Source organism: Antennarius striatus, chromosome 2 (assembly GCF_040054535.1).
Source record: "Antennarius striatus isolate MH-2024 chromosome 2, ASM4005453v1, whole genome shotgun sequence".
Lineage (NCBI taxonomy): Eukaryota > Metazoa > Chordata > Actinopteri > Lophiiformes > Antennariidae > Antennarius > Antennarius striatus.
In genome coordinates, this window is record NC_090777.1 from 27,032,501 (window position 1) to 27,054,360 (window position 21,860).

The window sequence follows — 21,860 nt, forward strand, 5'->3', positions numbered from 1 at the left end:
AATTTTTGTTAGATTTAAGAAGGCGTGACCTAAAATTTTCAAAAGCCACCTCATGAACATGTATATATATTCATCCATATATACACAACTATTTGTTAAACAGCAAGACAGTGCTTGTTAGTTTTTATACTTTTTTTCCTGGTCTTGTATCTTTTATTCATTCATTTATTCATTCATTCATTCATCCTCAGTACCCGCTGTCGTGGGTCACGGGCATTGCTGGAGTCCATGCCGGCGGATTTTGGGCGTGGTGCCAGTGCACCGTTGGTATCTCTTGTGGCTATTGGAAAATGTGCTCCAAGTTAAGTCTACAATTTGTATTTGAGACTTCATTTGCAATAAATGATTTAATTTTTCTAAATGAGTGACAGCCAGAAGTATCTTAATTTCATATTTCAATAAATAATTCATTAAGATGAAAAACAGGATGAAAATAGGTTTGATAGAACAAAAGGAAACCAGTTTATGATCTCAAATATACAAGGGTGCAACACAGAATATTATAAATATGAATTTTACATAATTATAACTATTGACAGATTTTATCTGATTTTCTTTCTGTTGCCTTCAGTGAGATAATTTTAAATCTTTTTAAAAGAAATACAGTTGGTTAACATTTGGCCTTTCTCCACCTTCTTTCCACCTCCTTCTATCTCTCCCCTCCCACACCAAAGCCCACTTCCTGTTTCCATTGGAAAAAGCTCTTGTTTCAAGGTTATACCAGTCACGGTGTGTGTGTGTGTGTGTGTGTGTGTGTGTGTGTGTGTGTGTGTGTGTGTGTGTGTGTTTTGTACAAGCATGCAGAAGTGATTGTGTGTGCACTTTTGTGTATGTGTCCCTGAAAAGAAGACATGATCAATAATTCCTTTAATTTGTTGCACAAATCAAAAGTTAATATCATAACTGTATGTGAAAATGAAAAACGGTGGACACACACTCACACCCACAAAGACAGGAGAGTTCTGCTTGAGACACATTAAACATCTCCCACTGATAGTTAGAATCAGCTCTCTGTGTTTTACCCTCTTCACTGCTATTCTGTTGAAATCTTTAATTTCATGTATCATTGAGCAACCTGTCTATATGAGCCAGTCTGGCTGGGATGACTGCGTGTGTGTGTGTGTGTGTGTGTGTGTGTGTGTGTGTGTGTGTGTGTGTGTGTGTGTGTGTGTGTGTGTGTGTGTGTGTGTGTGTGTGTGTAGGTGTGTGTGTGTATATGTGTGAGAAAGGGAGATAGAGAGAGACAATGTGTGTCTCTGTGTGTTGTTGGTTGGACTAGTTTTCAACTCACTGATGTTATGACTTTCTGAAATCAAAGTAGTGGGACATTATGCAAACCGGAAATAACTCAAAGGTTTTTGATATTGGAAGATACAAGATAGATGATCACGGTGAGGGATCGCCATTGCAGCTGTCTGGAGAGTTATCCTTGCGTGTTTTCTTTCTTATTGTGAGCAGTGAGGATGAGGAAGAGGGAGAGGATGCATGTGGTTGCATCGTGTTTTTGTGAAGTTTGCATATCCGCTTAAAACACACACACACACACACACACACACACACACACACACATGCACACACCTCACACTCAGAGGCACATATGCACAGGAAAAGAGCAGTGGAAGATTGGAAGGTTTAATGATGTGTGACAAGAGTATGCTGGAATCGATTTGCCTGGGTTTGGAAGAATGTGTGTGTGTCTGGGTGTGTGTGTGTGTGCATGTATGATATAGAGTGGTGCTATATGATGCTCCTTAACTGCAGCAAGCCACTTGGGTCTGCAGACAGTATTCCGAAAGAATGAGGAAGACAAAGTGGAGTGGTTCTTCAGGAAGACGTTGTGGATGAAAAACATAGAATAAATGCACTAACAGTCCTCCAGTGAAGTGGAAAAAGGTTTACACAAAACACATTCAAGCTGGTGTATGGAGAACAGAGAGGAGAAATTAAAGAGGCAAATGTGCTAAATTAATTTATACACTAAGTTTAGTGTAGTTTTGAAATCTTACATATATATGTGTATAGAAAAAATATTACACATTTATTATCTGTAGTTACCACACATAAATAAATTTCTTACACATACACACACACACACACATACACACACACACACACACACACACACACACACACACACACACACACACACACACACACACACACACACGCAAGCACACCTAAATATATGTATATGCATATACTGTACAGTATACGTACTGTGATTCCCATCTTTTTTTGCTTAATACATGTCCATTTACTCAATTTCAGAGTATATATCAGAGTATTTGGAAATTTGTAACATTCATTCATATTCTTTTTCGCTTCTTCCGCTTTCACGGGTCACAGGGGTTGCTAGAGCCTATCTCAATGGACTTACAGGTGAGAGGCAGGAGACACTCCAGACTAGATGCCGGTGCACCGCAAAACCATGATTTTTTAACAGATTTTCATAAAATCAAGAGACAGATGACTTTTTGAAAAGAGATTTCTACACAAGAGTGAAATATTTACTTTATTGCAGACATTTGTACAAGAATGCAGGCTTTTGTTTTTAGGAATGTTTCTGCTGAAAGCATTTTCATGTTCTTTTTGTAAAAGACACTTTTTTTTCTTATCATTATGTATTTTAGTAATACCAAATTTAAGAATATAATTATTCATATGATTTATGAAATGGAAATGACAAAGCATTTCAATGTTCCCACATTCATGTAAAACTAAGCACAAATTTGTATGACAAAAGTATGACACTGACTGCTATTGTGGGTTTTATTGTAATTTGATTTTTGAAAAAAATAATTTACTCCAATCAGAGTGCAAGGCAGCATGAAATATAGCTTAACTTTCAGATTCTTCTGACATTGTTTTTTCCACAAACATTATGTATGTGTCTGTCAACAAGATTCCAAATAATTTGTGAAGAAAATGGTCAATTCATAACCAATAAAAGTTATCAATTGAAGTGACTTTAAAATACACAAAACTCAGTATGGCCAGTTATTCATCTGTGTTTATATCAAAATTTATTGTGGACTACTCTCTCTCAACCTATTATCCCTGCAAATGTCATTACAATCCATTCTACATTTTTGTGTAGTGCTGTTGATGCAACATCTGATGAACAGTGACAGTAAGTGGGTGACAATAACATCATTAAGAGAACCAGAATTACAATCTTTGTCAAACCTATTAGATAATTCCTTGATGAACGGTATTATCAGATGTTTTTTATGGCAAACATTTCTTAGAGGTTATGGATTGTCCTGCAGGACATGTAGTACAGAGAAATAATAACCTTCACCATCAAAATGAAATTTTCAGGCCAAAAAAGTTTCAAAAAATTGAATTGAAATTGTATGATCAAACTCCAGCAACAGTTTTACATACTACTCTTTTTGCCCTCTATTTTCCTTTCTGCCCTTGGGATGACATATGTGTGAGTGTGTGGAAGCTGGGGGTGGGGGGTGGAGGGCCTACGTGTGATGGTGCCAGTCTGCTGCCAACGGTTGGTGATGACGGAGGCGTTCCAGTGTAACAGTGTGTCAGTGATGGGGAGATGGCGGCAGATTAGATTTAGCTTTGGGAAAATTGAATAGCTGTCAGGTTTGGTTCAGCATGGCTTGAGATGAGGTGAGGGAAAGGGTGGGGGTGGGGGGTGTTTGGGTGTGTACTGATGACTGTCCATCTTTCGTTAACCTCCCTTAACCCTCCCATCTTTTTCTCTGTCTCTCACTCCTTCTCTCTCTCTTGTTGTCATTGACCTAAGTTTGGTTATGCTAAATTTGATTCCTCCACAGTTTATAGAGCGACGGAAGTGAAAGAGGTGTGTGTACTTTGGTGTGTTTTTGCATGTGTGCTCAAGGAAAGGAGGAATGTCATGTCACCGAGTTAATTACAGCGTGAGCTGGCCTATGCTGCTAACCCGTCCCATTGTGTCGTAGTGGGCCAGCTTTAGCCAACACAGCCACTTGCTCATACTGTAATTAGTGCTTTGTTGGTGAGAACAGCATTAGAAAAGCCGCTGTGAATCAAACGCCCTGCCTCGACTGTGGAGAGCTCAGGAGCAGGGAGTGAGGCTCTTTGCTACCAGATTAAAGAACTTAAATTCTTAAAGAGCACAACTGAAAATGCCGTGCTTCTGGGCATAGAAAATCAAGTGCCTTTTGTAGACTTGGGTGATTCATCTCTTAGAATTACCTTCAAAATCCCTGAATAAGTTCATTTCTCAGTGTGAAAACAGTTTGATTAAGTGTAAAATCTTTGTAAAGAAGTTGATTTTCTCTTGTTAGTTGCTAAACTTTGCAGACGATACACACATGCACATACATTCATACACCTTGTGCGTCTGCGTTGTTAGGATGATGAATGTGAACATTGAAGATAAACATCCACCGTCATTTGTCATCAGCTCCTGGTTTGGCCCTACCTCAGTTGGCCTGCAGACACAACTCGTCTCACTGGTTTTACACCGGACTCCAGCAGACACGCATAAATCTACAACAATGCGCTCACACACACATTCTCACACAATTCGGTAATCATGACAGATTGTTCCCTTGGTGTGCTCTGGACCCATTTGCATGCAGAGAATAAAACATTAGCCAAGTTCGTAAAGGGGTGGGTCTAGTAGTAGTAAGTACGTTAATGTGTGCAGCATTGTGTGAAGGACTGTCTGTGACTTGCTGCTGTCTGCATCAATCATCTGTGCCAGTTGTTCAGTTGTTTTGGTCCATGCGGTGTGCTGTAGGTAAAGATGGCGGGCATAAAACAATACACTGAGAAGGAGAAAGGACATCAGACCCATTACAGCTGCTCCATCAATCACAAATACCTCCCTGCATGTCGTACATGTAGAAGCTCAGCCAATTCTGGTTTATATGCTATGCTCAGAACTCACATCCCAGATCTCTCTTATGTCTCTCACTTTTTCTCTTCAATACCTCTAAACTCTCCCCCAACTCTTCCCTCCATCAACATTTCACCCATGTGTTTCTGCACCCTCGAGCATTTTCCTTCTTTCTCTTCATCCTTCCTCCTCCCCCTCCATCCCTACATTTTAATAATGGATAGGTTGCAGCTATGCCACTAAAGAATACATGGGAGGGGATCTCGGGACGTGGCGATGTTTAGAGCAAGCGTTGGCACCCATATCTACAAAATATAGCAATGCAAGTCGCACCCTTTCTGCACTCTTGGGTGGGCTCAAAGGCTTTCCCCAGTCACCTGTCTCTGCGTCTATGTCAGCTGTGTCAACAACATACATACATTTACACAAACACACACTTAGTTTGACTGCACATTATGGATATGTCTCTCCATTTGCACTACACTTGCAGTAAACCATTAGGGTTAGCATAATCTGGTTCTGTGGGACCAGTTCATTGTAATGACATTCACCAGCACTTACTATCGTGTCAAACACGAAGATGTTAAAAAATAGTGAGACCACATCAGTCAGACATTCATGAACTTTAGCTAGCCTTCCCCTGTTAATCTTTGTATGACCCATTCCTCAATACACATCACTTAAACATGTCTCAATATAGTGCAAGTGTATGGTTTTTATTTCGTGGTTCCTTTACATGTCCAGTGTGTATATATAGTGTGTATCTATAGACCCGTGCTGTCTAATGTGTGGCTGACACTTTGGTAATGCTGACAACTAAGTGACATACAATTATTTAGACACAGAGGATATGGATCAATCTTCAACTTTATTGATTACATGGTGTTGATACAGAGTGGAAAGTAAAATGTCCACATTTCGATTCTCGGTAAAGTACAAAGAAGCCTTTCAGTCTCCACTTATGTAGCATGTTCAATCAGCAATATCTTGTTTAACTGCACTTAATGATAATTTATTTAGCCCCCTCAAAAATATACGCCGCTCCAAATATTACCAAAAAAAAAAAAAGAAAAACAGGAAAAACCTGTGGTGGACTTTAATTTTCAGAAGCAGGTTTCTTCAGGTGGGTTTCTTCATGAGGGTCTGCAGAAGAGAAATTGATGTAGGCAGGTGGTCCAGCTGCAAAGTGTTGGTTGTCAGTTGCATATTTGTTGCTAATGTTTTATCAGAAACTTCAATAACAATTAGACATGATTCATTAGCCCATTCATACCATCAGGAAGTGGAGATCATTGGAAAAACATTTAACTTTGAGTTGCTGAGTTGAACTTGATTCCGGTCTATGTGTGAGTAGCGCTTTAACAATTGCACCCATGCACATATGTATACTTCATTTAAGATATTTTAATACTGTTTATATCAAAATAGAAAGTATGTTAAAGTGTACTTTGAGATCATTTTACATAAAAAAAAAACACACACAAAGCATTCACACAGTGTAGTGCATTAAACTGGGAAAACAGTGGATGCATGCTTGGAAATTAATCTGATCTCCGCTGAATTCTGTCTTGATCATCGTCAACTCTTGTTACTTAGCATCACTCTCCAAAATATAGCATAGTACAAGATTTATCTAAGCAAATGTTGAAGTCAATGATTTTAAAAAGTAAGAATACACATCAAAAACACTTACTGCGAGCACATATAATGTGTTACCAACAACCTAGAGTTACAGTAGCACTAATGCTGACCAATGCCAGTATTCACAAATCATTCACTATCTCAGAATTGTTTCAGAAAGCAAATTAAATGACAATTTACTCATTGGACAACATCTATTCATAATGTCATCTCTGTATGCTCCTGTGAGATGATGCAGATAAAGATGTTCACAGTATGAAATGAACACCAGATGATCATTTTCTCTCACCAGCTTTCTCTGGTGACACTGTTCCTGCTGTATGGGATGATATTAACTTATCATGATTGTCTGTTAATGAATAAACAAGTCTGTTTTCCTCAAATGTTTTCTTATCCAGTGTAGACTGTATGTTTATGACCTCCCCCAACATATTTTTAGGAGGCCTTCACAACAACGACTCAGATGGTACTGCAGTTGAAAAAGTGTAATCTACCATTATAGATCTTCACTTCCAAGGACAAATAACCTCTGTGCATCCAACTCAATGTTTTGCTGTTGCCTTATACTTTAGAGCTGGCTGCTGCTAGAATCAATTTTCAGTTGTGAGAATGCATGGAGCAGAATAGGGAAGTTGCAAGTCACATCATACCTGCAGTCAACCATGAAAAATGTCCTGCAAAAAACTGAAAGCAGGCAGCTGCAGATACACCAAGGACTATTAGTAAGTTTCATATGAAGACATCAAACCTACTCTAGGTGTTGATATTATTATTGGTTTACCAAATTATTGTTGTGAATTAAAATGTACCATGGGGATTATAGAGAGTGTGAGAAAAGCTGCCTTTTATTCCTAAGATAATTATTTTAGGGAAACTATATGCTCAAACTGGCATCTGTGGTGTCATCTTCAGCTCTGTAGGAGTGTTGTACAGTATGTGTGTGTATGTCTCTGTGTGTTTGTGTGTGTGTGTTTGTAGGGTGGGGGGTACACCATTAATGGCAAGGCATGTGAGGACATTGAAAGATGGTGGTCATTAGAGAGAACAGGGATTTGGCACCCACTCTGAGGGGCAATGGTGCATACCCAACAAACGCCACGCACCCCAGGACAAACTCTTGAGCGTCGCTTTCAGCGATGCCATGAGGAGTTGTGTCGACGCTGGCATTCATGTACAGCTGTTATTCTACTGTTCTTCTCTGTAGCCCTCAGGCAGCTGTTAAACACTCTGTCATTTCAGAAGCACTTACACACACACACACACACACACATGGACGCACACACACGTATACACACACACATACATGCAGGGGCTGTGAGTCTATGACTTGTGTAGAGAACCAGAATGTGTGTAAGTGGTTTAAGTTATGCTGAAATAAAAAGGAGCAACATGGATTATATGCAGTAAAATATCTGTTGTAAACAGAGTTCCTAAATAAGGGATGAAAACTTGCTGCATCACAAACCTCTTTTCATTTTTCAGAGAAAACATGAGAGCAACAGTTTATCGGCTCAGGGGAAGAAAAGTGCAAGAAAAACTATTACACAAAATGCCGAATGATCTGAAGAGAAGCAATGCATGTGCTCTTTTTCTGACAAACACACACATATGGTTTACACACACATACACAAAACCATGAACTGGTGAAGCAATGTGCTGCCATTTCTAATGAGTGTGACCATTCTCTCCAACCAGGCTGTTTTCAGGCTGGTTAAAGGCTTAATGGCAGCAGTGTCCCCTGGGTGTGATTTAGTTGAATTACCTAAATCATGATCATCAGACAGAGATAATTATTGTCTTGTTTCAAACACTTTGTACCTATGAGGAGGCTGACCACACACATTGATTGTCTGGACCGCTCCCCAATTTGCTGCAGGAAAGCGATTTTCATTTCATGAGTGTGCAGCAGATATTCACATATGATGCAGATAACTGAAATTTGAAAGCATCATTTTCCAGTATCCTAAATAGACACATAGTCACACAACACAGACTGGCGAGCAAACAAAGCATAGACAGAAAAGATGAGCTGAACAGCTGATGTGATATGATTAGAGAACAATAGTTAACCTGCGCTCGCAGCTCACTATTACTTGTTTCTTCTTTCATGAGTAACTAGATTGTCATGCTTCAATCTGTCGATCCAGTCTTTTCATCACCAAGCATTTTGGGCCACATGACTTTGCTCCTTGTTGAAGACGGTGTCTGAGTGAAAGGAGGAGACTCAGAATTAAATGTGCGCAGCGATCTGTCTCTTTTATGCTGCTTTTATTTTAACACTGCTCTATTTGATTGATGGATTGAACAAATCTGACACATTAAAAACAAAAAACACATCTGGTTGATAGCAGGTGATAATTTCCAACCCTGCTTCTCATAAACAAATAATATGAATTCTCACCGTTAAATGTAATCATATAACCTAAAACTTTAAGTAATTCAAATCTTTTTTCCATTCTCAGTCTTTAAATTCAGCTTTGTACTGTACCTGTCTGATCTGTTTCTGCTCAGGTTTACCTCTGTTGCTTGTTCTTCAAAGGCATGCATTTTAGCTTTTAGTGTTATATTTACTCATGCGGTCTCTATTGCCAACAAGCCCCAGTGTGTTAATGTGTTGACAGTTCGTCAGCGTATACAAACAGTGATATTCCTTCAGACTTTTTAGTGTCTGACCTTGGCTCTAACTGTATGGGAGATGTTTGTGGCCACAATGGTTTCTACCCTTAACTGCATGATTGAGTGGTCTGTCACATGTGTGTGTGCGCGTGCTCGTGCACACACATGTTCCCACAGTCGTCCCCATTCCTTCTCTGTGCATTGATCTAACTTTCAGACATCTTTGTGTTATGATCAATACTATATTCAGCCTCACTTATAGATTGCATTATGGTGAATGAAGTAGCTATGAAGGTGTGGCCAGCGAGGCAAGAAGAGTTTTATTCGTGTTTGAAGATGTCTTGTTTTTATGTCTGTGTGATTAGCATTTACGATATTTGATTTACATTTTGCCACTCCGTGTACGTGTAAATGTCTGTGTTATGATCCTGGGGGAGTGTTGCTGCACCACCAGATACAGGACTGAGACCCACATGCTTTTTGAGGCAGGGAGGACAAGCGTGAAATTAATTGTTCCACTTCATCTCCATCCAGCACTCATCTTTTGTGGGAACAATTTGTCGCCTGGCATGCAAGAAAGAGTATGAAGGCAGGAGGGTGCAACAGCGATTTGGCGGTCCTAGGTGATCCCGTGATCCAGCAGTGATTCCCTGCTTTGGATTTGGGTTGACACTCATGTCCCTAAAATACAACATCAATCAAAAGTGCAATTGTTTCAGTCTCTCCACCTCACTCTTTTTTTTTTTTTTCACCTTGCCTCTGCACACTTACGCAAACGCCGACACACACAGTAGTGGTCCAGTGACATTATCGCGGAAAACAGAATTAAACCACATGGTGCCTGTCTCTGCTTTTTCTCTCCCTCCACCCCCTGTCTTGCCCTTTCTCTCATCCCTCCCACTCCCCGAGCCATGTTGGATGTAATTACAAACATGGCTTTCAGGGAATCAGTGGCCCTTTTTTATGAAATGATGACACTGCAAGACATTTGTCGTACTGAACATATTTTAGCACCTGAAATCACACACAAACACATGGCTGAAGAGTACTTCATCCAGAGATGAAGTGCACTTGTATTTAGTGGCTTTTTGTTCTAGGATTTTTAGTGGAATAATTCAGCAAGATTCACGTCAGGCAGAATTAACAATTTTCCACTTTTTGTATAAATTTTGTATTTTTACAAATTTTACAAATACAATACTCTCCACATATTGTGAAAAGATGAAAATAATTTGTAGATCAGGTACAAATATTCATACAGCTGCATGCCCAACAATTAATGTAGTTTAATGTGGTTGTAAACACGTAAAATTATATTTATACCCCCTCCTCCTCTCTCCCCCTCTCTCTCTGTATCTGTCTCTCTTTTACTCAATGATATATGCTAATCCTTCCTACCATAGATTCTAAATGCCTTTTCTAGTTAACCATGGTTTAATGTATCCATTTATGGATATATCAAAAAATAGAAGAGAGAGAGGAGTAGACATTTTAGAGAAAGTAGTGAAAGCTAGATAAAGGTTTCCATCTCCACACACTATTTTTTCTCTCAGTAGTTTTTCTGTTCTTTTGTTCTGATCTTCTGTTTCAAAAAGATACGTAGAGTTTCGATTTCCCATGTTTCACTAGAAAGCCTATCATGCCCATTCAAGGGATCAGTACATCAGAGAGTTTGCTAAGTGGACTTATTGGTTTCTGGTACCCATACACACACACTTAGATGCACATACATACACACCCAATCACACACACGCACACACTCACACAGGCACACACGCACACACGCATATACATTTTCAGGCTTTTCAAGTTTAAAAAAAAAAAAAATCTAATCAAACTCATCTATCTGTATTCAAGCAGGAAGGCACACAAACAAACAAGCTAACTAGTCTGAAATCTGTGAATGAAAAACAAATAAGACATCTTGAATGAGACAGGATACTATGGCACACATGATTCAGGGTTATGTTCGTTGCATCTTTGCACATTCTTCCTTTCTCTCAATGAATGCTTCATTTAGTCAGCCGGAGAGACAGGAAACATCCCAGCAGCTAATGAACGAAATCAATGGCACTGTTTAAATGTTACCCTTTTGCCATTTTATCAATGTTATTCAGAAATATGCTGAAAGCCATAATTAATAAGCAAATTTTACAAGTTTTAATAATAAGTCGGTTTTTAATAAGTCTGTGCCGCTGCAGAGATGAGGAAAGCGTATACTGTATTTCATATTTGGTGACTGTGACTGTGGGTGTGTGCGTGCGTGCATGCGTGTGTGCGTGTGTGTTTATTGCGTGCTGATGGATAGGGATTCAGTTTTTGTGGGTGCCCCAGAAGTGCCCTCTTGGATACCTTCATGATGTATGATTAAGTGTCCTCTAGCATGCTCTTGCTATGGACAAAACTTTGCGAGCTGCCCTTGAGGGTACCCTTTCGGGGCACAACATGATAAAGCACCCCATGAGATCCTCTACCAGCGCACAAAAATGGGATGAACAGTTTCAGCTGAAGTGTATCACAAGTTTTGGTTTAGCCTCCATAGATCTGGAGATATTTTAGCAGCAAACATGCCATTTTTAAAGAATGTTTGTAAAACAGGAACAAAGAAGGTATTGCACAAAATAAAATACTTGTGATTTCAGCTGAAGTCCAGTTAATACTACATATTGTTAGAACTCTGCTTGATGAAATGACCAGCGCATGTGTGGCTGGATGAACGCGGTAATATCCAAATACATTAAACCAAACCACTTCCTGCAAATGGTATAAATCCATGAAATAGAGAAGGGATTAAGGAAACTTTATTTTGTGCTCAGCCCAGTAGAAGTTGAGTATCCAGGTCAGTGTTAAATTCTTTTTAAAATATTTTTAATACTATTTTGACCTTAACACCTGTAGTATTTCTAGACTGGGCATAATTTTACCACCCACAGAAGCAACATTGTAGATGTCAGGGTGTCTCTACAGCTTGACAGCACAATAACAGATAACACACCAGTCTGAATCTGACTCATTTCTCATTTCTCTATTCAATTTACTGATATTCTGCTGTCATGTCAGCCATTGAAGCTGGTAATTAAAAAAAATTCCCTCCCCTTGTCTGAGAAATTGCAGTTTTGGATGTATGCCAGTTTGCTTTTTTGAGAAGATGATGTGATGTGAACAGGACAGCTTTAGGCTAATTAGGCCTGGTCTGCTCTGGCCTGCTCTGGTCAGCCTGATTGAACACAACGCTGACAGCCTGTGGTCAGCTGGACCCATTTAGCTTCTTACTGACCACACAAATATGATCATGAACACATTAACACTTCAGCTAAGGCTGTGGGCACTTTGCACTTTCCTTATCCGCTGGTGAAGAGTAATATTTATTTGTTCCGTGCCATTTTTATGGGCAAGGACTTAATGGAGCTGTGGACACATTTGCTTCACCAGAAAAGAGAGCGATGCTTAGCTATGACTGCATCCATGAAGCAACCTATTAATATTTATTATTAGCATAGGAAGTGGGTGCAATAGAGAAGAGAGCTGAAAGAGGAAAGCAGGAGATACATAACGTAGAGAGTGAAGAAGAAACCAGTCAAGCCAGTTCAGCCCCCCTATGGCTTTAATAGCCTACCACCATAAGCCAGAATCCAATACTGGCCGAAAAACTGATTTTTTTGTCGTTCTAATATACTGCATTTGCCAATCAGCCATGGGGGGGGGGTGTTGCTTATATATACAGTTGCTGTGATTTGGTTTCTGAGTCATCAGCCAGTCACTTTGATTGACCACAGATGATGTGGTGCAATTAATTTGTGGTGCTGCTGGTGAGGAGCAGGATTGCGAGATAAATTGTAAAGTGATTTTGGTAGTTGGTCAACTGTCTTTCTTTCTGTCTTTCTTCCTTCCTTTTCTTTACCATATGTGTAACAGAAGCATTTCTGGATTGCTGGACCATGGCTTTGAAGGGAATTTTGATACTCCAAACTGTTTTGTCATGACTTGCAAATGAATTTGGCAGCAAATGCGCCACTTCGGCTGCTTTTCAAAGATGCACAGGCTGTTCAGTGTTATGGCTGTGAACAGACTGTTGATGCTATAACACGGAGATAAATGCGAAACACTGAATGTCTCCTTTTATGAACCTCAGTTTATTCATCTTTCCATAGCTACTTACTGTCAGCCGCTATTTGTGCTTTCTGCTGCCCTCCTTTTAGATTCTAGATTATGGTGTTATCATTATAATTGTCCAGAAATCTCTTAATTCTTCTTCAAATTATTTTTCAAGTACTCCATTTTTACATGATTACATAATTATCTGGGCATCAATAATAGTTTACCTTTCAGCTCTCTGGCCAGTATTGTCTTTCTAATTGTAGTTCCGTATACTAATGGCTGTTATCAATTGTTTGACTTTTGTTTGTTTAAAATACAGAAAATTACCTGCCTACTATTTGTGTGGTTAAAAAAGTGAAGTGAAATCAAACTCACCTATTTGAACCTTATTCCATCCACTTGTGCCCACTTACAGCTCTGCAAATCTGGATTGAATTCCAAACAACCCTCTGACCTCCCACTTGAATATTATCTCTCTGTGTTCTTTCAGTTCATCCATCATCCTATTCTACTACTCCTCTCTACGTCCTCCCCTTAATATCTCTGTACGCTTTCTGTCCTCCTCAACCTACCTGTATTTATTGTACATCTGCTGGATGTCTTTGCACCCACACAGCGTTTTCTCTCCCATCACTCCCTTGTCTTCTTCTTTTGTCTTTTTTTCTTACCATTTAATGTTATCTCTCCTTTCCCTTTCATGTCTGTTAGATGCTGGGCTTTGTTTTTCGGTCATGGTATTTCACGATAAATCAACATCTCAAAATTAACTAGACTCTTTATTTTAAGAAAAAAAAACAGTACATGTATATATATATATATATATATATATATATATATATATATATATATATATATATATATATATATATATATATATATATATATATATATATATATATATATATATATACAGTACATGTGTATATATATGAACCTGTCAATGTGCCTGTGGGTGCATGCGTGGCATGTATGGGGAGGGAATTAGTGAGACTTAATGTCACTGTCCTCGTTTAAGCGCTGGTTAAGTTAAGCACCCTACTGTTGGTTTCAGAGTAATGTGATTTAGTGCAGCACAGATATGGAGGGCAGCAGTGTGACACTGATTCTAAGAGGCTGGTAAAATTTAAAGGTAGGGGATAATTTTCTTGGCTCAGCTGATTGGTTTCATTTATTTGTAGATTAGTTTGGGGAAGCGACTTCTACCGACTTGTAATTCACGTTTTTGAAACCGAAAATGTATTCTGAGTACTTGGTAGAAATGTTACTGGACCATGTTGCATATTATAATTAGATTATTACAGTACTTTTACCACCGCAGCTTCTGGTTAGTCTATTCACAGGTTTGAACGTCTGTTCATCCTGAAATAGAAAAGACATGCTTCTTGCCCTGGAGTTGTTGTTTTTTTTTTTAAACTCTTGTTGAGACATATGTACAATATATAGAATAATTTACTGAAAGGAGTAATCTGGGACTAATTTATGATTTTAGTTGTTCTAAGAGCAGATTATATAAATTTACATATGTTTAAAAGTAAATTTAAATTGTTAAATGTGTGGAGTTTACTTTTTTTTATCTTACACACCTCCAAAAATACCTTCAAAAATAATTTTGTTACTGATGCAGAGGTCTGTTTTTCTGTTTTTAATGTTATGATTGCAAGTAGTTCCAACTTACATTGCCCAAGACATGAAAATTTTGTCTACAATTAATGTTGGTGTGAGCTCACTTTGGAACATTCATGCATTTGATCATTATGTGTCCAATAAAAGAAATTGTTCCAGAACTGAAAAGAAACTTGAACCCCTAATGTGTGCATTTTTATTTTCCTTTTCAGAAATATAAGGAGCTTGAGCGGGCAGTGCTGGTGGAGGAGATTGATGGACTGCGGCTGGTAAAAAGGTTGGCAGAGGACATGGAGGAGATGTTTCACAAGAAAGCCCAGGCAATGAAGGTACTGTGCTTCATCCATCACACTAAATTTATACCACTCTGAAATTCAAAGCAACTCCTTTAAATGTAAATGTAAAATGATTAAAATTCATATGCTTAATTATATTTGTACCCTACAAGTTGTGTGTATTGGAGTACATTAAAAACAATGACTAACTAAAAACAAGGACTGTAACTGCCTTGTATTATTAAAGTGCTGGTCTGATCACAGTGAAATAAATCCAGTTGAAGAGATATTTCTGACGATTCTGCTGACCTTACTGGATGTCTGAAGAGGTGCTGTAGTGTCAAGTTCTGAATATGACACCAAACACATCTTGCTTTTTGTTGCGTGCTTGTGTGAGAGATTTGTGAAAATGTGGTTGCTATAGTTGAGGTGACAGATGGAACAGAGCTGTGATGCATCCATCAGCCTCTGTGTCACTTTATATATCTTCTCAGATCAAACATCAGTAGCTACTTTAAGAGGTCACTTTAGGTCTTAGTTGTTTCAATGAATCAAAAATAAAGTTATGAATCATGAAAAGTAATACATAATACTTTTTTGTAACGCTTGTAATTTATGCTTTGTGACTTAAATTAGTACTTCAAACAATGAAATTATAGAACCTTTTTAAAGAGACATGATGCAACTGCTCCCTCTATGTAAGCAAATGGATATGTTCATCCATACATATGTCCATTAAATCTGCATGCTTCAGTACATTTACATCAATGTTAATGCAACTGCAAGAGGGCTGTCTTCTTCTCCATTCGGCTTTTCCCTTCAGGGGTCGCCACAGCGAATCAGTTGCCTCCATCTAACCCTGTCTTCTGCATCCTCTTCTCTCACACCAACTACCTTCATGTCTTCTTCATGTCCAAACCTCCTCTTTGGTCTTCCTCTAGGCCTCCTGCCTGGCAGGTCAAAACTCAGCATCATTCTACCAATATATTCACTATCTCTCCTCTGCACATGTCCAAACCATCTCAGTCTGGCCTCTCTGACTTTATCCCCAAAACCTCTAACATGTGCTGTCCCTCTGATGTACTCATTCCTGATCCTATCCTTCCCGGTCACTCCCAGAGAGAACCTCAGCATCTTCATCTCTGCTACCTCCAGATCTGTCTCCTGTCTTTTCCTCAGTGACACTGTCTCTAGACCAAACAACATCGCTGGTCTCACCACAGTTTTGTACACCTTTCCTTTCATTGTAGCTGAAACTCTTCCATCACACATCACACCTGACACTTTTCTCTACCGTTTCTATCCTACCTGTACACGGGGGGAGAAAAGTGTCAACTGTGATGTGTAGGCTCTGATAATGTCCTTGGTAAATACAAAATCACAGAAACTGATAACTATGTACTCTACAGTTGTATGTGAGATCAGTTGGTACATTCAGATTTGAGGACAGAGTTTTTCCAGTTTTTTATTCTTTGTTGTGTATGCATTTGTTGCATCTTGCAAGAATTGAAGTTCCACTGCTCCCAATCATGTTTGGTGATATTTCGCCATGTCATCAATCTTATCCGTATATGTGTATACTCTCTGACAATGTGCCCTATATATAAAATTAAGGAAGACAGTTTATGAAAAGTTCCATCCTTTAACACAGAGTATAAATGTACGATGGGATAAAGTCCCAGTGGTCTGTGAAGGGGTCTTATTTTACAAAGCTATTTGTCCACCTGTTTACTAACAAAATAGTTTAAAGATATATCCAATTAAAATTTTGCAGAGAGAGGCCCTTGGAATGGGGAAATGATATTTAGATTTTTTTGGATTAAAATGTGTACCCAGGATTTTTTTAGACCTTCTGAAATACTTTGAAATATTTTTTGTCATCCGTCTAACAACTATATAAGATATTATATAGGAGAAATTATAATAATTATGCAATATTTTGTGCACTTGTCAGCACTGGTGGAAGTGTGGGTAGCGCTGTTGCCTCACAGCAAAAAGTTTCCGGTTTTGATTTCTTTCTCTGTGGAGTTTGTATGTTCTCACTGTGTCTGCGTAGGTTCTCTTCTGACTTCCTCCCACCTCCAAAACATACAGCCTTGGTCACACTAAAATTGTTAGTAGGTGTCATTCTCAGCGTGTATGGAGAATTCAAGCTGGCATCTGGGATGTACCCTGCCTCTCGCTCGTAGCCGGCTGGGATAAGCTCCAGCAGACCCGTGACCTGCAAGGAAGATAAGCGGCTGAAGAGGAGATGATTGCAATCATCTAATTTACAAGAAGATGGTTGGATGGATGGATTATTTTTGACTTAATTTTTTAGTAACATTTGCATTTAACTTTGAAAGTCTGCTGAACACATGTCTGTCATTATCATATATCCAGATTTTTGTCTTCACTTATGACGTTGTGTAAAAGTGGCTTTCAGCAAAAACACAAGATACACAGTAATTGCATGCACTGCCTAATGGTAAATCATAAAAAGTTTGTAGTCATTAATCATTTTATTTAAGATTCGCTGGTTAAATAAATGATTAGGGCAATGAAGTTTAGGACTAAAATTTAATTTACACGTATAATTTTCCTCATAAATTATGCTGAAGAAGAAAGGGCTAACTATAATTAAAGGCTCACAAAAGTGAGTGATATGAATCATAAAAAGTGGTCAGTATTCATTCCCTTCTTTGAGGACACACATACAAAAACAGCTTAAATGCACTCATCCACGTCTGTATGTAAACATGTCTGTAAATACTGCAAGAATGAACACATGCACTTTGTGAGCATTTCCCAATGTGTCCGCGGTGCACGGATTCTTCAGCTGCATCTCTAGCTCCAGGTGATAGATCGTATCAGGACAACATGATGTTGTTGACAGAAATTGGATTTCTCTCTGAGAGTCTGGTCCAAGAGTGTTAGTGAAAAGGAGAGTGAGGGAGGACCACATATAGTGACAAATCATTTCCATGTTTCAGCTTTCAGATTATTATTCGTTACTGTGATGCATTTAAATGCTCAGATTGAGTGACTAAGACTGTTTCAAAGTGTCACATTCACTGTGTAAGCATTCACATATCCACCTGTCCTCACAACAGTTTTCACTGAGCTTGATAGAAAAAAAAAAAGGTTTCATGCTAATATGAGTCATCTGGCATTTTGAAAATATGACTCCTAGTCAATGATTCCTTGCATGAAAAGAAGATTCCAATCGATTTTGTTGTTACGCAAATAGCTTCTGTATTAAAAGATGAAGTATTTAATCAGTTCTCTAATATAAGGAACATAATGCTTGGCTTAAACACTGTAAAAAAATGTATGTACCTTTTTTATCTTACATGAGGCATGTTGGGTCAAACCATGTCATCTGTCAGATTATTTTACATGTTGGCAAACATAGACACATTTTTATTAGGAATAGACGTATGGTATTTGAAGCATTTACCATTTCTGTCATAGTGTGTTAAGCCCCGGAGATATGAGGAGGTCTTAAGCCACCTGCCCAGATGCCGGATGCCTGATTACTGTAAATCTCTGGGGGTTGTGTATGCTAGTGTTTGTTCACAGTGTATGTTTGTGTATTAAACTTATGGGGGTTGATGAAAGGATTACAGAAAACTGGTCACAGGGATGATGGAATTTGCTCAATTGCAAAATATTCTAAATGGAAGAGAAGAGAAAAAAACAAATGTTATGGGAAAGGAATTAGAGGAAAGTGGAAGACGTAAATTGTTTACATCCATGGGGTATTTGACTCTTATCTCCTGTCACGATGATTCCATTCCACCTCCACATCATTTTCAAACCTTCCAGTTGGCCTTACAATGAGCAAACATAACAGAAGTGTCAAACAGTTCTTTTCCTCCATCCTCTCAATCTTTCTAAAGTTTCTCTGTTCATCCTGTCTGCAGCCCTGCAGTTGACCCATCCCTCATCACTTTATCTACCTTTCCCCCTCTCAACTCCACCTTTTCCCTTCTGTGCTTTTTGCTAAAGTATATTTGCTGCTCCAGTGCTTGAATTTCAGAGCAGGCCCTTGTCCATCAACATGGTTTTATCCAGCCATCTCTATTTCTTTTCCCCCTCTTTATCATTCGCCACCACCTGCTGGAAAGACAGCATCCTCTGTAAAACGTGCCACCTGTAAATACCCGTGTTTATGATGTCATTCTTTTTTGAATGGATTCGTGGAGGGTTATGGTTAGGGTTTTATATCAATAGAGAGAAAGGTAATGTGAAAAGACACAAATAAGGTTAATTTTAAGCATTTCAGCTTCATGCAGATTTTAGATGTGGTTTTTGTGTGTGCGTAATACACAGTGACAGAGTGTATGTAATTGCGTTTCGAATTGGTTGTGCTTGTCTCTCTGTCCTCTCTCCCATATCGTCTCCACATTGTTGTGGCAAGCACAGCCTCTTCTCTGTCTGAGAGACAATGAAACCTCAGACAAGAGAAGTTCTTTTAGTGGCTTCTGACAATTTAAATGGCAGAAGAAACTCCATCATTATAGATCAGATTGAAAAAAGCACCTCAAAAAATGTTTAAACTAAAAGTCTGGCAAAGGATATTGTGTATATATCCGTTTGCACGTATATGCTGTTAGTTCAGCAAGAATATATGCCAACAATTTTTTTTCAATCAGTTTTGACTTTGTGGAATATTATCATCATGTAGCAGAAATAACCTCCACTCTTCTGAGAAAAAAAAAGACCTGTCTGCCGGCTCAAACTGGTGGCGACAAAAACACCCAGTGAAGGAAGCAGCGAACGTGTTGTTATCGAAGTTTAAAGGCACAGTCCTATTGTAATGCTTTCTTTGAAGTCAAGCATGGCTGTGTTTCATGTAACAAATACTCTTCAAAGAAGAGTGGCTGCCTCGCTGCTAGGGCTATTTCTCCTTTAATGGCATTGGTCTCTGCATGCTCTGAACCTGCTGATAACATTTACCTGTGGCAACTATGCCTCTGTAGTCCTCAACATTATTACCAGTGGAGAATACGGCAAGTTCGCATGGGTGTATGTAAAAAAAAAAGGTACAGGAGGGGCATTAAAGAAAATTTTCCACAAGGAAAACTTCCTTTGAAACTTAAAATTTAATTTGCTGACATACAAGGTGAATTTCTAACTTAAGGAGCTGTTTTATGCACACCTCTAAACATTTCCTATCATTTTCCATCAGTTTCTCAAGATATTTTATTTCTAAGAGCTGAACTAAGCAGCAACAAATGTCACGATTACCTGATACTGCAGACACATTTGAGAACTGAAATCCATAAATTGTTTATTTTTAGTTCTGTTTGGGATTATTTATTTATTCAGTTTATTTTCTTCTTTTCAGACATGTTATTACAACAGATTTTACTTTCATTAGTGTTGAGACATCAGCAACATCATCCGAAAAGAAAAAAAAAGGGTTGACGGGTAGAAGCCATTGGCTTGTAAGGTTCCCGCCCCCTAGATCAACAACATCTCTCATTGTCAACCAATAAATACAGCTCATTGTCAACCAATACATACTTTGCATGTCACAAATCAATTTCAGTTATTTTATTCTGGTACATTGTTGTTTTGATCCATTCATTTAGTCCAATAGTCGTGCGTCATTGCACACCTCTTTATCAGTTCTTTAGAAGTGTCCGAATTTTGTTAATGTTCATTTTGTTATTCCTTATAAGGGTTGTTTCTGGTCAATTCTACTTAGCCATAGCAGAAGGACTGAAGCCAGCGTGGCTGAATGGAGTGGACATTATAATGATGTAGTCCAGCTCTGCAATCTAGTCCTGCTCATTTCTCCCTGCCTGCCCCTTCACCGACACACCCCGCTGTCGCACTTTTCTCCTCATTTCCCTCATTTCATCAGCTGTCCTCAAACTCAAATCATTTCCAAGTGTCTCTTTCCGTCTGTCTGTCTCCCTGTCTGTGTGTGAATGTCTGTATAACAAGCCAGAGCCAGCCCTAAAATGTCAGTAAAGAGACAGCCTCGTCCGTCTCCTTCACCCTTTTTTCGGTTCCATGCATAGAAATCAAAGCGATTTCTTTTTTTTCCCAGAATGATGAAATGGGGATGTAGAAAGGATGCATGACAAACGGAAATCAAATTGTCAAAACCCCCCCCAAAAAAATATTAGTCCAAAGTTTAGCCTAAGCTGAAAATGAAAATTAAATGGTTGTGAAAACATTAACAATAAAAAGAGTTGAGGGATGGTGAGTTTGGCTTAAGAAATACATATTTCCTTCACATTCCCTGTCAGTCTTCAATACTGCTAAGAGCTTGTAAAGTATCAATAACTGTCTTTCCCACTTCCTTCACTTTCCCTGTGTAACACCCTCCCCATCACGCTCCCTCAACTTGGCTTGTACCCAATATGAATGCGCAAAATTGAAGAGCCAAAGTGTTACAACACACGTTTCCCTTTTGTTGATTCTGCAACTCTTCCAAGTCTTCTTTGACACGATTAATTGCTGTCCTGGCTACTATCGATGGCCTGATTCGAGCCAATCCTGCTCAGATCCATCTTGGGTCTCGATGAATGAGGCCTGTCACAGGACTAAGACCCTCTGGATCTGTTCTGATCCAGTCGGACAAAAAGCTTAGGTCACAATTAAAAAAAAATTTTTTTTTAACAGCTGAGAACAGAAACAGGTCATTCAACTTCACTGATGCACTAAATGCATGCTTTATTTATTAATTATTGCTTGACAACGCTTTTATAGGATAAAATGCTCAAGTATGTACAACACTGAGAATGTCTTTTGTGAGTCTGTTC

General features: G+C 38.8%; 1 protein-coding gene across 1 annotated transcript in view; it reads left to right on the forward strand.

The window, feature by feature from the left end:
- The window catches only part of cacna2d3a (calcium channel, voltage-dependent, alpha 2/delta subunit 3a), a 94,601-nt gene that overhangs the window by 2,436 nt on the left and 70,305 nt on the right, over nt 1–21,860 (forward strand). Inside the window, exon 3 of the mRNA XM_068341710.1 lies at nt 15,037–15,153. Coding sequence (XP_068197811.1) covers nt 15,037–15,153 — 117 coding nt within the window. The remainder of the gene's footprint in view (nt 1–15,036; nt 15,154–21,860) is intronic.